This window comes from Musa acuminata, chromosome BXJ3-5 (assembly GCF_036884655.1).
Source record: "Musa acuminata AAA Group cultivar baxijiao chromosome BXJ3-5, Cavendish_Baxijiao_AAA, whole genome shotgun sequence".
Lineage (NCBI taxonomy): Eukaryota > Viridiplantae > Streptophyta > Magnoliopsida > Zingiberales > Musaceae > Musa > Musa acuminata.
In genome coordinates this window covers 6,554-23,353 of record NC_088353.1, presented here as the reverse complement: position 1 = coordinate 23,353, position 16,800 = coordinate 6,554, and the positions used below count along the sequence as shown (strand labels likewise).

The following is a 16,800-nucleotide window of genomic DNA, read 5'->3' as shown; positions in this document are numbered from 1 at the left end:
ATCATAACCAAATATTTTCTTAAAAACACATGAATTCTTCATGCATTAAATGTAAACTTTTCAAAATATACATAAATACTTTTTTTTTCTCAGGGCTTGCTCATAATATTTTTCAAAATAAGTTATATTTAAATATATATTTTTATAATAAAAGCATAAGTACAATTGATGTCACATATCAAAACATAAAATATTGTAGTGCAAAGATTATCATTCATATAAACATAACACGCGTTATTTGCCAAAAACAGAAGTTATAGTAGTATCAATGTTTATGACCATGTTATATTCTTGTGATATGACTTAGAATCATAGTTAACCTCCGTGATATAAGGTAACACATGTCGCTCAAAAGAAACTATTTGCTCTCATTAGTAGGATCTTGGTCATTAGGTTGACATACATATTAGGATCTTGGTCACAGAGAATAATATATAGATTATTTTTTCTTCCAAACTAAGGATTTCAACATATCTCGTTTTTGTATTTCCATTCAAGATTGATACGATCATATCATTTGAAGCTATTATAATAATTAGATTTTTTTAATATAATCCTGGATTGATATTTTCATATAAATTTTTGATCAGATAACTTCAAAATGCATATAAAATAATAATTAATAGTTTAAAATTTTCTAAATTATCAATATATTAATTTTTTTGTAATGTTTCAAATAATAAAATAACTTTTAAATTATGTAAATCATGTATATTTATAAATATTAATATATAAATTAATATTTTAGAAAATAAATTAGACAAAGTCAAGAGATACTTATCTCCGTTGCATATCCTCTGTATAATATATTCTAATCTATCCATTATGGGTCGTTACTAGGATTAGGGTCTTAGGAGAAATAAACGAGTGGGAGACGAAGTTTAAATGGGTTGGGGGGTCGTTTGATGTGAAGGCATGATGTGTGTGTCATAAATAAAGATATCACTTTTGCTCATTAAAGTATTATTAACCATATCATTGCATCCCAACCACATCGATCGAGTTCTTAACTCATATGTCTCACCTTCTGTACCCGCGGGTCGCTACGAGGGTTAGGGCTCCATATGAAGTTGGGTGACATGTGAAATTTAAATGATTTAGAGGGTGTTTAAAGTACTATTAATTACACCATCATATCCTAGCCACATCGGCTGAGGCCCGTAACTTATACGCCTCACCCTTTGTATCCACGGGTCACTACGACGGTTAGGGCTCCAAAGGAAGCTAGGTGGTAGGTGAAGTTTAAATGATTTAGAGGGTGTTTGAAGTACTATTAATTATACTATCGTGTCAGGGTCATATCGATCGAGTCCTATAACTCATATGTCTCATCCTTTATATTTACGAGTTGCTACGATGATTAAGGCTCTAAAGAAAGTCAGATGATCGATGAAATTTAAATGATTTAGAAGATGTTTGAAGTACTATTAATTATAAGATCACGTCATAGCCACATCAATCTATTGACTACACCATCACGTCCCGGGCACATCAATCTAGTCCCGTAACTGATACGCCTCACCTCTTTACCCGTGGGCCGCTGCGAGTGTTAGGGCTCCGGACGAGGTCGGGTGGGCGGCCGAAGTTTAAATGATTTAGAGGGCGTTCGGTGAGGGGGTGTGATGTGTCGCAGGGGACAATACCGCTTTAGCTCGTTGAAGTTGGTATTGACCACACCATCGCGTCCCTGCCGCATCGACCGAGGTCCCTAACTTATGCGTCACCTCCTTACCCACGCGCCGCCTCCGGACCCTCCTCCCACGTCCACCAGCGCCGGTGGAGGTGGACCGGTGGAGGAAGAAGAAGTGACCACGAAGAAGCGGTGTCAGTACTGGCTCCCCAACAAGCGCCGCCTCTGCGCCAACACACCCCTCCCTTTCTCCAGGTAACTATATATGTCAACCTAATTCTAGCCCTTCTCCTTTTCCTTTCTTGTTCGTTTCTCTGTAATATGCTTCTCGTCAGGTTCTGTGGAAATCATGAGACAACCGCCGAAGCTCGACGGATCCCCTGTCCGATCGACCCATCCCAGTTAGTCCAACCCTGATCATCTCACTTCCATTCGTTTACCGAGTTCCCCTTTGGTTGACCCACTGTTTTCCTCCTCTGTGTAGTTCCGTATCGGGGGAGAATCTGAAATCCCACGTCAAAAGATGCCCTTTCAAGAAACAAGCCCAAGTCCTGGAGAGCCAACCATACTACTCCAAGGGAATCAATAGCGGTAGCAGCGGTGACGGGAAAGCCGATGCTGTGGGTTCCGCTGCAAAGAGGAATGCTATTTTTAGGATGTCGGTGCAGGACTTTCATGGTCTCCTTGGGAAGATCAAGTTGATCCATTCATCTATTTCTATGGTCTTGCCACATTCGTATCTTGTCCCTGATGCTTGCAGTAAATGGTTGAATCAGCGGCTGGACAGGTTAATTTCTGAAAGTTTGGATTCTGAGTGAGTGGCAATATATTCAGAGGTTATCAAAATAAGAATAGTTATCCTCTTCTTCTTTTGTTCGTAGCAGGAAATTGCCTTATCAGGAGAAGCATGCCATGCAGCAAGCGTCAATTATTGGGAACATAGAGGCATTCGGAATGCTTCAAAAGCCAAAGGATTTGACAAATCCATTTTGTCAAGAATGTGATGGAAGTGATGATGTTGATGGGGACGAAAGTCGAGTCTCAGCAGTGGTGGAGTTTGGAGCCGGCAGAGGGTATTTGACTCACATGCTCACAGATTGTTATGGGATCAAGAAAGCTTTTCTGGTTGAGCGAAAGTCTTACAAGCTTAAGGTCAAAATCCATAAAAGAAAAAAAAAAGTCTTGATCAATCTACCTCTAGCCCTTTAGAATCTTTGTGCTGCTGGAAGTAAATTTAGAGTATAGTTACCTTTGGAAGTAATCTTAAATATGAAAAGGTAGCATTCTCTGTGGGGATTGTGTAAAGAGAACTGCATAGTTTGAGTTTAGACCACTCTGTGATGGTCATAGTTTCCATTTAATTCAAGACATTATATCTCATCAGTGGCACTTCATATTGTTTGTTGAAACTCAGATTAGGTGTCATCGTTTTTGCATAACAAGTATAGTGAGCCCTGGTTTCCTCTGTATTTAAGGTCAAGCATGAATGATTCTCAAGCATTTGGAAGTTCCAATACCATGAGTGCAAAAGCTCCTGGGAAAAGTTTTCACTCGTGGATTTTAGGACAGTGACAAAGGTGCAATGCTGCAACTAGTGACAAGTTCTAGTAACTACCAGAAGAATCTAACTTCTAAAAACGAGTCTTACGTTCGGGGTTTACATCTGTTTGGACAGCATGCTTACTTGCTTCTTGTACATGTACATTTATAATCACAATAGATATTTCTTAGTGGGACATGGTTAATAGAAGCTCTATCTGAGTTGTTTATGCTTAATTTTGTACTCTGATTAGAAATCGACCTTTTTGGCCTTTGCCTAACATAATTGATATGAGTGATGCCCCTTTTATGGTTCCATGCATGCTTCAATTATTTCAACAGAGTCAATTCGTATTATGATGTCACAAATGTCAGGAATTGCTATTCTGATTTTTAAAAACTTATTTCATATCAATTTGAGGACTAATTCATAAGTAGTCAAACTAGATTATATATCAGCTACTTCATAATGAGTATGCTATTGATGCATTATTTGTGTTTATGTAGTAGCATATAATGAAGTTTCTTTTACTGTTTAAAATAATTATTAGGCTGACCGAAGTCTGCGACAAAACCAAAGCATAAGTTTAGAGCGTTTGAGAATTGACAGTAAGGTTCCTATCCCTTATTATGTTTGTGGTTTTCCTTCCTACATGCTTTTTTCATTTCATTCCATGAGTAGAATATTTTTATTACAACAAGTAAATTTTATGTTGGTGTTATTAGCTTTAAATAAATTAATTTCTCTCATAAAAATACATAAAACACCCTTTTCACACAAGCAATTGTTTGCATTCGGTTGTAAAGACAAGGGAAATTGTGTTTAGCATTGGTTTGAGAGTAATCAAAGATAACCTTTTTAGAGTTTCCCCAAAATACATATTTGCAATGATAGACCTTAGCAGTCATTCCCTTGAGGATGTACACCTTTCCCAATTTGTCACCTGCATAAGATATGCAGGTACTAGAATTATATACAGTGAATTTACTCTCTTCTTCAATTATAGTCAGGCTTCCTAATTTTCAATATAATAAGCAGCTCCAATGCACAAGATTTTCATCAATATGGGGTCCAAGGAGGATAAATGTAAGCAGTGTCACCCTTACAATCTGAGAGCTTGCAGGATCAATTTATATTATTTGTTTTTTCGGTATTGACCAATGATCTAAAGATCCAGGGTTGGGTATTAAGTTTAGACTCCAAATACAAATTTGTGGAGCTTGATCTGTTTAGGCGGAGTCAGTATTGGGTTGCTTACAACTGTGAACTCTATGGTCCATTCCTTGCCAGAGAATTACCATACTTCAAAACAATACTGCTTAATATACAAAGCAATGGTTGTCTCTTTTTTGGAATGAATATGTTGGTGGTAAACTGACATGACACTTGCCATGCTGACACTCGCATTACCACGTTTGTCCCTGCAACTTGGCTGTCAGAATTAAGAAAATTTACTGAATAGCACCATTCTCTCACAAATTTGTCTTTGTACCAAGATGGATTTACATATTTGCTTTGAACGGGTCAATTTGAACTGATCTGGTGTTTTCCTATTGATGTTTTCTTGGGGAAGGAAAAGGGAAAAGAATTTTTGCATTCTCGAAACACTGTACATACCATTGCATACTCCATATGTGCCATATAGTGCATTAACTTTGTTTTCGATACATATTCATATATATTTAAAGTATATTCTACGCTCCATTTTGTAATTTTACATACATTACAATAACCAGTATAATAAGTATATAATCTTATTATATAGTCGAAGGGAAGATTTCTTACATTAGTTATGTCCTTTAACATGATCTTATTCCATAAGTATATTATTAACATACAAAAAGTTGATATGTGTTTATGCTATTATTTAGTTCTAAATTTGTTGGTAATATTTCAAATTTAGACCTTGTAATATGTGAGACTTGTTTATATACTTATAAACCTGATCATACTTTTGCCTACATTGCAGTAGCAGATTTGAATTTGGATGAAGTACATTTCTTGAAGGGTCTCGGACACCTAGCCATTGGAAAACATCTCTGTGGACCTGCAACAGGTGAATGCTATATCTGCAGTTGATAGGACAATAACTTAAAAAGTGCTGATGATCTTTCAATAAGTTTCATGCATGTAAGTCATTGGTGATTTCACAATAATGTAACTAACTAGACAGTTGCTTTTGAAAATCATATGCAGATCTGACAATTAGGTGCTGTCTCAATCGAGAATATAACCAAAGTAAGGAAACACATTCAACTAGTTCTCATCTGAAAGGCATTGCTCTCGCAACATGTTGTCACCATCTTTGCCAATGGAAACATTATACAAGTAATTCCTCCTCTTGAAAAATGCTCTCTATCTACGCATCACTCTGAATTTTGTGATCTACTTTTCCTCAATCCTAATAAAAATCTATAGGTCATGACTTCAGAAAGGAAAGAAAGTCATCTTAGTTGTTTTCCGCTTTGTTATGAAACGAAAAATATTCTAAAGGACACAAAATCTCACATCAATTGGATTTGATTTTTAGTCCTTTGGATCTTTCTTGTGTAGTTCTTTAGAATTACTATAAATAATTCCTGGCTGGCTAACACCTGATCTTCCATAAATAAACAATACATTGTTAGCTCACATGTCTAGTTGAAGCTTGTGAAAATTCAGGTTTTGCATCTCAATTGGGGAAAAATGAATGCACCCAAATGGTCTAGGCGATATGTCCATGGCATAGTGTTGGTAACGAATGTTGCGTTATAGATCATATGAGTAGTGTATCATGTCTGTATCTATTCAATCGCTTCACTGCCATATGGCTTAATCCACATTATAAGAACTTGTTAGAATAATCTAACAGTAGTATGGTTGAGGTAAAAAGAGAAGAATTTGGTCATTGAATTTACATCTCCTTATTGGTGCTACTTTGCTTTTACAGACACAAAGTTTCTTCTTTCTCTGGGAATTACAGAGGAAGAATTCCATGCTATGACGTGGTTTACTAGCTGGGCCGTAGATGCAGATCATAGTTCAGAGCTTTCTGATGTGTCACATCAAGAAACAAATCTTAGCACCATGTAAGTTCACCTACCCTGTCTGACAATTATTGGCAGCTGAGATATGCCTTCTCTTGGCCACGTCTCTTTTTACATGGAAGTGTTAGAAACTCTTCTTTTGGAGTAAAATCATATAGGAAAAAGATTGTGTGAATATTATCTCTTGATTAGTTTCTGCATAAGATTTTTCAGACTCTTCCTTATCCCATCTTTTTCCTGATAAAGAAAAACACATTCTGGTCTAAATACAATTCTTTGGCCTCATCTGAATCATGTTTTATCCTTTGTGCTTTTTAGATGTAGTGAGGATAAGCAATCCAACTTGGAGGATAGTGATGTTGAACAAGTCATACGAGGTATGCCAGTGCTCGATAGGGCTCATTTGGGGTTTATATGCAAAGAGATCATCGACATTGGGAGGTTATTGAGTCTGAGAGATCAAGGAATGGACGCACAACTTGTGAAGTATGTCCCATCAAATATTTCACCAGAAAATCATTTGCTGCTTGCTAAATCTAGGTTTGAGTTTCCAACAGTCATATAATGGAGAGTTCTCTGGCGGCTTTAAACCTGAAATCTTCCTAATGACTTGGTCATATTTTACATGTCAGTAGCTTATTTCCTTCGGGAATCTTCAGGACTGGTCTCCTAGCTGCTGCACATCGCTGCTAATATTCGGTTTCTAAGGTCATTGTCATATTATCATTTGTTGTTATGCTTCATTTTATTAACATTAACTGTATTTTAACTTTCATCATATATATATATATATATATATATATATATATATATATATATATATATATATATATATATATATATACATATTTATATAAATATTTTATGCAAGTAATTGAATTACATATTATTTTTTTACATTTAAATACTATTAAATGTTTTTCAACCTAGATATAGGTTATCATATTCAATACAACAAAAAATTTTGTTTAAATTTGTCCATCATTGTTCAAATAAATTTTATCAAATTTTGTATTTTAGATTTTTATATAATAAAAACATTTTTATTAAACGTATAATTTGAATCTGACCAATTGACCGACCGATTCACCTTTGAACCAAGGCTTCACCTAATCGTGTTCCAATTTAATTCTGATAACTATGCATGCCAGTTTTATAGTCGCTATGGCACGCACTCATAAGCCAATATGAATGTCAAACTGGCAGTTGTCTACAGATCAAATTGGTACTGCTGATAGACCTGTAGAAGTATCTCCCTGCACGGCACCACGGCACCAAGCTTGATGCAAGCCAAGAAAGCTCCAGAGAGCTTTCTGTGAAGACTGTAGGCCTCCTCCGGTGGAGGTGTCAACCTGTGCTTCAGCATTGTTGCCCCAAGATTTGCGATGCTTTGGGTTATGTTGCTCGAACGGAAGTCATATCCACCACCTTTCGCAAAGGGCATCCCAACAATAAAGCCGGCTTGGACATGAGCCTCCATCATAACATCCGATTCCTCACCTGTAAGAAAGCCAAGTCTCCGCGACATCTCTATCACTGCATCTCTATCACTATTTGCACATGCGATGACCTGTTAATCAAGAGATAGAATGGAGCACAATGACCGGATGAGAAAGATGAAACGAGATGGACATATTATGTGTACATCTCAACTAAAATCTCGGATGTCTTCAAAGTTCTGACCGAAAAGGCATGGAAACTAAAAAATTAATATAAACCTAGAGTACCATAAGAATTGTGCAAAATCAGCACAAAATAGTAATAAAAAAAAGTCCTAAGTCATACCATTCGTAGATAGTCATCAACAAAATTCTTTGGATACTCACGAGCTGCACCAAAGTCAATGAGATTAATCATTTTGGTAGTCTCATCAAAAAGAAAATTGCCCCAGTTGGGATCCGTCTGCAAAAGATCATCCAATGTTACAAAATATATATATTATTAATGAACTGAATATGTAAAATCATATATCTAGATTCAGTTTAAAAATATTAAAAAAATATATTTATCACATAATCATACTTTCAACCATATAACAATAAGAACAAAACCGTAAATCCCAACTATTTGAGGTCGGCTATATAGATCTTTTGCTGTCATTGAGATTTATAAAAAGTCATATGTCTAGTTAAATTTAAAGTATTTAAATCTTTATTTATAATTTTCATTAAAATCTTTTTAGATCTTTCACTTTTTCTCTTTTTATCACTAATATTAATTTTTTCAACTACAACATTTGGAGATCACTTCAGCACATGTTAATACCATCTTAAACGATTTTATCTCATCTTATCCTCTATCGAAGCAATACTTAATTGTTTATGAGTAAAAATATTTCTTTTCCTATCATTCCTAATAACTCTTTATATCCATCATAACATTCTCATCTCAGTAACACAAATTTCATTACTATCTAACACTTAAATCCATAAAGCATTATCAGTTTCACAATTGTCTTATCAATATTTTATTTTAACCTCAAGGATATTCAATGATCACACAAGACTCTTGACACCCTTCACTATTTTAACTACTCTGTTTTTACTTTATGAATAATAGCTTCATCGATCTTTCTATCTTGTTGAATAATTGATTTAAGATACCTAAAGCTTTTACTTAAAGGGAAGTCTTTTCCATCCACTCTAAAACCTTTATGTTGTAAGGTTTACCTCTATAGTTTAAGCTTATAATTAATTCTACTTAAGCTCTCATTAACTAAAGATAATATTATCAGTAACTAACATACACCAGAGAGGTCTATCATGTAAGTGATTAGTAAGTTTATCCATTAAGTTTATCCATTATCAATGTGAAAAGGTAGGAACTTAATGCAAATCCTTGATGTAATCCTATGCTAATAGAAGACTCACTAGACACACTTGCTATAGTTCTAATACTAGTAACTACATTATCATACATATCTTTAATAACATCAATATAATTAATGGATATATCTTTTTTTTCTAAAACCCACAATAATAAGTATCGAGGAACCTTATCATAAGTTCTCTAAGTTAATAAAAACTATATGCAAAACTTTCTTTTCTTCCTATACTTTTCTATTAATTGTCTTAATAAATAAATAGTTTATATGATTTATCGTCAATACATACAACCAAATTGATTTTCAAGGATATTTGTTTCATGCCTTATCCTACTTTTGATAGTTCTTTCCTAAAGTTCCAATGGCTTATGATTTTAATTCCTCTATAATTTAAATAATTTTATATGTCACCCTTATTTTTGTAACTTGGTATTAAAAAACTCTTCTCTATTCACTAGGTATCCTTCTGAATCTTATGATTTTATTAAATAAGCTAATTAACCAAGCTACTCCCTTTGTCCTCTAAACTTTTCCAAACCTCAATAGGGATACCATCAGGCCCTACACTCTAAGCTATTCTTATTTTCTTTAATGTGTCTTATACTTCATTAACTCTAATTTTATAAATAAATATATGATTATTAAATCTACCACTATTATTTATTGTTAAATCTAAATCCTGTGTGGAATATTAATTAAATAATTTATAAAAATAATTTTTTTTTATCTCTCCTCATTCTCGTTATCATTAACAAGTATTCTTTGATCTTCATTTTTAATGCGTTTAATATTATCTAAATCCTTATACTTTCTTTCCCTAGCTTTAGCAATTCAACATATATTTTTTTCACTATCTTTAGTACCTAATTTATTATAAAAATTTTCATAAGCTTTATATCTTACTATACTAATTGCTTGTTTAGCCTCTTTTTTATATTCTTTATAACTTTTGAAATTTTTCTTATTTTTATAGTTTTGCTAATCTTTAAACATGATCTTTTAGTAAAAAATATTTTTTGAACATCCTCGTTTCACCAACTCTCTTTTAAGGTTACACTGCTATATTTAGTTTTACCAAGAATCTTCTTTGTTAAGCTCCTAATCTTATTAGTCATTATAGTCAAAATAATATTAATATTATCCTTATCTAAGTTCTAAGTCACCTCCTTTCCATTTTATTTTTAAAAATATTTACATTATCATCTTTAAAATGCTATCATCTAATCCTAGTAATTTTTTCTATTATATTTTTCTTGTTTCATTTTTTATAGTAAATTTCCCAAGCTACGAGTTCCTAATTAATGACACTCCAGCGCTTCGAATTCCAAGGATAAGGAGAAAGTTCCTAACTGCCAGCTCCGATGAAGGACGACCAAGAACGAGCAAGAACCAAAGCCATTCTGAAGTAAAAGCTATCTAATACCATCAGTCTATGTTGATTCGTCAAACTTTCACCGGGTATAACTTTACAATTCTTACAAATAACTTTATCTACATCTTTAATGATAAAAAGATCTATTTGACTATAGTTATGATCACTCTTATAAGTCATTAAATATTCATTTCTCTTCTTAAGGTGAATATTTATAATTATAAAATTATATGAAGTTTTCAAAATCATACCACCCTATAACCAAAGCCCTCACGCACTCTTTTATATTCACCGTATATTTTTCCTACATAACAATTCAAATCTTCTCAAATTATAAGTTTTTCGACTATAGGCATTCCTTTAATGATATCATCTAAGTTTTTCCAAAATTCTCTTTCGATTTGATCATCCAATCCAACTTAAGGGGCATAAGAACTAATGACATACAAAACATCTTATCCTTTCACAAATTTTAAAATTATAATTCTATCTCTAAATCTTTTTACATCTAAAATATTGTTGTTAAGATCCTTATCAACAACAATTCCTACATCATATCTGTGCTTAACTTTTCTAATATATCAAATTTTAAATCTAGCACTATCAATCTCTCTAGATTTTTTCCTACTGATTGAGTTCCTTGTAAGCAGATAATATTTATTCATTCTTTGATCATAGTGTCTACCAAATTTAATCCTTTCTTTAAAAGTATTCATATATTTTAAGTTGCTAACGTAATCCTCTGTTCTTGGACTAATTTTTTTACCACCATTGGTCCAAAACAATAAGAGAACCTTTGCCTACTTGGCACCACATCCGATTGCCGATGTGATGGATCATTTTCGAACGACTTCCTAGCCCACTGTTCGCAATTCGAGACACTTAGGTAGTGAAGGTGCCTCATGCCACTTCCAGGTGATGACCTAGTTCTATACTGAAATCAGTTTCCATATTCATAAGATTTGACATAGATTTACATTGGTGATCAGTAACCTAATGGAATCCTTCACCTTTTTCATTTGGGCTTAGGATTGATATTGGGGGTGTTAATAAGACTTTCAACCATCACACTCCAGAATGAGCAAACCCAACATATCAATTTATTGTACCTCCAGAAACAATTAAGAAAAAATGAATACAGAGATACATCATCGTCAAGGTGCAACATGAAAATAATTAAATTTCTTCAATAAACAATAGTTAAATCAGCCACTAGTGTAGTTTGCAATCCTAACCAACAACAAAAATTTAAGCTCTAAGCAAGACTGAAAACTAAGCATTGAGACATAAAAGACTGCACTGCAGATAAAAGAATTGAAAATTCAAAAAAATGTTTAGTTTGGACAACACACATAAGAAAGATTTGCTTCTCATCCCTTCTCCCATCCCTTCTCAAAGAAAACATAGGACAAAATTACACAACTTATGATAAAGAAGGAACAAGGGCCACGATTCATTAAAACTGAAGACAAACACAAATTGCACTTGCCTGCATGAACCGGAAAACAAACAATTCCTTTAGAGTCAGCTCAAGAAATTTTTTCCCCACATAGTCCCGAATTTTTTGACTTAGTAATGCCACCTTATCGATGGCAACTCCTGAGAAAAATAAAAAAAAATGCCTGTAGAATTACTAATTGTATCTTATTTAGAAAAAAGAATCAAATCAGTGACACAACAAACAAAAGGTGAGAAATATAGTGCATCATCTCTCACAAAGAAAATCCAATTAAGTTCAATCAACCAACTTGACATTATTGGCAAATTTTTTGGTCTGACTAAACATCCCAGCATGTAGAACATATATGTTCATTCAGCAGCATAGATGATATAGACATAACCTAAAAGCAATTAGGGATGTCAAGGTAGTAGTATCTAGAGGCATAAAGAAATAAAACTTTGTTAGAAACAATAAATATAAATTTAATTGCTCTTAATTTGATCAGTGATTACATTCTATACAGAGCTCAACATTGGAAAAAGATCTATGAATCTAAACCTTATTGGTTGGGATATTAGGGTTTGTGAATGTTTTACTGTATATATATTTATCTAATTCGGTGAAATATACTCTTTTGGATGCATTCTTTGCTTGATCTACTTAATAGGAAAAGTACCATGTGCTTCAAAAGATCATCTAAAAGAAGAAAATATACTAAACAAAAGATTATCTAACAATATTGTTGGAGAAGCAACAAAGGTATTGCTTACCCTAATAGAATGATACTCCAAATTATGGATGCACATCAAAACATCTACGTTGAAATTCCCAAATGTGTAATACAAACCATGACAAGTTGAAAATTTAAAAGCGGTGAAAACCTTAAAACAGCTATTTTATCCTTCTTAAAGTATCATTAGAATGTGGAACTATATTTACACATCTTTCCATCATGATTTAAGCTCTCTACCAATAAAGTGAAAGTGTAAGTTCCCCTCAACTTATACCGCAGCAAAACTCTGACAAAAAGTGAGAACTGAATTCTAATGGCTTATGATGTGTCATAATAAAAATAACGTATTTACCTGTAATAAGCTCGGTTGTCAAAACCTTTTTACTCGAGATTTCATCAATAACCATAGGAACATAGAACCCTTCTGAATCAGATAGGAAATCACGGAATCGCTTTTGACTTGCAGCTTCCAACTCATAATCACATTCCCTAGACAGTTCCTCCTTAGCCACCTTTATAAGAATTGAAGAAAATTACCAATCAGAATATCTGATTGTATATAGCATACTCAAGTTTCCAAACTTAGTTCGGAAATTTATTGGTTCATAACACTTTAAGATGTGGCCTTGGGCTGTGATAAAGCATATCATGGGTGGATATAAGAAACTGTAAAACTAAATTGATCTTGAACACTAATCTGCAAGAAAAAATACCTAGCCAATTTGGATGATGTTTATCACTAGACTCATGAACTATAAGAGTTAAAACCTGATTAATGAATCAAAGTAACTGTATAATCAAAGTTATTGTAATTCATTTACTCAACTCTCAGTAGACAATCTGAAAGATGACCTTGTATGCAATTACTATATTCCAAAACAACCAACAAAATTTTCATGCAAGGAAAAATAAGATACTGCAGCACAAAACTATTTGGTCAAATTTCAAGCTAATTACTCAGAACTAGCAAATGAGAACTATTCAATTGATTAAAATATGAGGAACTATGGTAAAGAAAGCAATAATATATTCATACATCACAACCACATAAAGCAGCAACATACACTAAATGGAACTTCAAAAACAGAGTTATCAAAATTCAATCAGATGACAACACGAGAAATTGAAGAAAGGAGAGAATAAAAAAGTGTAAATGATTATCATAAAAAAGAAAAAGAGCAATCCCACATTTCAAATTGACATGATAATGTCAATTATGGAGTGCATCATGAAATTGAAGAGCAGGATACAAATAACCTTGTAATGTCAAAAAGTGCGAGTCATCTGCCTCTTAATAAATGAGAAGACATGTAGAGATGTTGCATTGAATTCTAGTCTCAAGAATTGACTTGGAAATATATAATTATTAACTTAACTGTTATAAGGATAAAGTTACTAGTACTGAAAGCAATCAGTTTTATGAGTTTAATCACTAATACGCAAAAGTTCAATTAACAAAGACAAGTCAAGGACATCATGAATATATAGGTTCACCTTTATAGCATTATCAAGAAAAAGTCCTTTAGGAATGAGATTTGTGTAGTCTAAAATTAGCCTGACATTCTCGATGTCACTTTCTATGCTATCTGCAACACCAGGGTACTGTATTTTCATTGCAACCTTGAGACCACTCTTCATAACTGCTCGATGGACCTGAAGAAGGCATGTATAAGAATATTTGAAGATAAATGACAATGAGAAATCAACATGAACAAATCAGAGGTGAACAAGCTAGCGCTTTGCTTAAGAATTTTCTTCTTTGGCATCCAAGCACATAATATCTAAAAATTCAGGAGGATTAGGATATGACGAATCTAGATCGAGACAACCTGCCCTATGCTTGCTGCCGCAAGTGGTTCATAATCAAAGCTCCTCAGTTTGGATGACCAATCAAGACCCAGTTCAGCATCCAAAACATCATTCAATTGTTTCCTTGGCATCACATCAGCTCCTTGACGAACAATATCCAAAGCTGCCAATATCTGCATCAGGGAAAGAGGCAAGACACGCATCAAAAGCCATGGTAGTTGCTCATGTTTATGCATACTTTTCATCAGATACTAATGATTTAACCAACAAGATTCAGAAACAAGTTTTGGAATCAACAAGATGGTTGTATTAACTTATAAAATTTTCAGATAATTAATTAAGCGTGATAAATTATACCATTACAGTCAAATTTAATGGACTGGACCACTATGAAGTGTTTAGCAATACACACTCATTGATATGTAATCAGTTAGCTCCACACCCTTCTCAAACTATGGTGAAAGCTGAAAGCAACAAAGACAGTACATTAATAAATCCAGGAAAAAGTAGTACCGGTGCTGGCACAAGGGATTCATCCTGAATGCTCAACATCTGGCCCAATTTAAGTGCAGCCCCTCGCATTCTACACAGTGCAAGTGCCAAACGTTCAGCATTTTTCTCAGATAAAAAAGGTGAAAGGGCAGACTGCTTCCCTTCTATTTTGGGCATACCAAAGACAATCCTCTTTGCAGATTCTTGGATTGTACCCCATGCAAGCCCAGCTCCCAGACCAGCAAACCTACATGATTATATGCAAATGTCTACATAAATGACTCCAAGAAATTTGACAAACAAGTTCAATACAAGCATGCTTATACTGAATGGAAAGTTATGCATAATTTGTTTACTGTCATTCGTATCTGTCAGAATTTTAAACTGCTTAGTAAGTAAGTGGAGGCAGACATGTTAATCAAAAGCACAAAGAGGAATTTTGAAATGATATTAAAAGGACGAGATTTTCAAAAGAAGGCCACGAAATATGTAATAATCACTATTATTTTTGGTTCGTTTAACTTTACCTTTGTATTCGTGCCTCTAGAAAAGTTCAATTTTCTAGAATCAACAAGAATAACGCTAGTGTAAAAGCAATCAGATCGGTCAATAATAACCTACCCTAGAGCCCTGCTAATGGGAGTGGACGGGACTCTTCTCTCGCGAGGTCGCCGCCTCTTTAGTGGAACGTCTCCTCCAGCGCTGCCCACAAGATTCATCTCCGGCAGGCTAGACCGGATCGGATCTTTCATGCTACCGTTCTCGCGAAGAACACCAAGTTCCATGGTGGCACCGTCCTCCAATTCCTGCGATCGGCAATTGTTCTCCGCGGTCATCATCGCAGATGCAGCTATGGGGACCTCCTGGACGTCTACCAGCCTGGATCGTGATTTGGTCTGGGACTGGGGCGAGGGCTTCTCCAAGATGGAGGGATCGGCTGATCCCCCCCGGAAAGCAGTGACCTCGGGCTCATAATCGTTCGAGAAGTAGATGACGGAGGACTCCCTGGTGGAGTGTGAAGCGGACATCTGACGGGGCGTCCCTCTCGTTAGCCCGGCAAGATCCGTGGCAGACACGAGGGCGGCCTTGAGGGTTTGAGAGACGAGGGCCTCCAGATCGCCCGCCCTGGCAGCTTCGAGGTTGGGAGATCGCTTGGCAGCCTCTAGGGCGACGAGAGAGACTCCGCGGAAGAGGCGGCGGAGGTCCTGTAGCAGCGGCGGCGGACGACGAGCCATAAAGGGGGAGGAACTCCACCAAGTTACGTGCAATAGCACGCGAATCAGGGCTTTGTTGTTATTAAATCAGAAGGAAGCCGACGGCGACTGTAGAATGGTAATGCCTTCCGAACCCAAGCACGTAAAGGCGCCGATGCCGGAGTCCTCGCGGGCACCAACCAAGGCTACCATGTGGCCATCCGGTCGACCACACGAGAGGCACCAGCGTGACGCGGAGCGTGGCTTGGTCAGATCACGACTTTACAACTCACCGATGGTGGGAAGCGGGGTGCTGATTCTGGACGTACGCCCATCCCATCAATCGGATATTGTATCGAAGGAACAATTGATCGCTGCTAATAAATGACATTTGTGTCAATTGCCTTTCTAATACCACGTCTACGTTATAAAAAACTAAGACAAATGACTTTAAAATTTGAACTTTAAGGATCCATTATATTGTGTATGATAGAGTTTATCCTGAAAATCGTTATGCTTTGTTATAATGAGTTATATATTCAGCCCTCGAAGTCATTTGGGTTTTCTTAAAAAAAAAAGATTATCTACCAACTATTACAAGAGTTGTAAGAGGTGGAATAACACAGAATTTTAAATTAAAATTCTAATTTAAAAGATGTAAGAGTTGTTAAATTAAAAAAGTACATTATGCTTTGTTATAAGAGTTGTAAAATTAAAAAAAGTACATTATAACACAGAAT

At 35.0% G+C, this 16,800-nt stretch overlaps 2 protein-coding genes across 4 annotated transcripts; one reads left to right on the top strand and one right to left on the bottom strand.

Moving 5' to 3' along the window:
- The first annotated feature begins 1,560 nt into the window (after positions 1–1,560).
- LOC135637602 (tRNA:m(4)X modification enzyme TRM13-like) lies at positions 1,561–6,854 on the top strand. 3 transcript variants are annotated; one of them, XM_065150236.1, is made up of 9 exons: positions 1,563–1,885; positions 1,966–2,031; positions 2,115–2,417; positions 2,515–2,782; positions 3,721–3,778; positions 5,140–5,226; positions 5,367–5,498; positions 6,100–6,238; positions 6,515–6,854. In XM_065150236.1, exons 1-9 carry the CDS (start codon positions 1,716–1,718, stop codon positions 6,759–6,761), a joined length of 1,470 nt encoding a protein of 489 aa, XP_065006308.1. In that variant the 5' UTR covers positions 1,563–1,715; the 3' UTR covers positions 6,762–6,854. The 3 variants fall into 3 exon arrangements, with proteins under 3 accessions (XP_065006309.1, XP_065006310.1, XP_065006308.1); XM_065150237.1 differs by lacking the exon at positions 5,367–5,498 and having other exon boundaries at positions 1,561–1,885; XM_065150238.1 differs by lacking the exon at positions 6,100–6,238 and having other exon boundaries at positions 1,561–1,885.
- Positions 6,855–7,300: 446 nt separating this feature from the next.
- LOC103983728 (protein ABC transporter 1, mitochondrial) lies at positions 7,301–16,375 on the bottom strand. The gene is made up of 8 exons (XM_065150227.1): positions 15,489–16,375; positions 14,889–15,114; positions 14,396–14,548; positions 14,061–14,219; positions 12,919–13,078; positions 11,882–11,991; positions 7,982–8,098; positions 7,301–7,766 (listed from the first exon to the last, which is right to left on the bottom strand). The coding sequence occupies exons 1-8, from the start codon at positions 16,100–16,102 to the stop codon at positions 7,407–7,409; spliced, it is 1,899 nt and encodes a 632-aa protein (XP_065006299.1). The 5' UTR covers positions 16,103–16,375; the 3' UTR covers positions 7,301–7,406.
- Between the last annotated feature and the right edge of the window lie 425 nt (positions 16,376–16,800).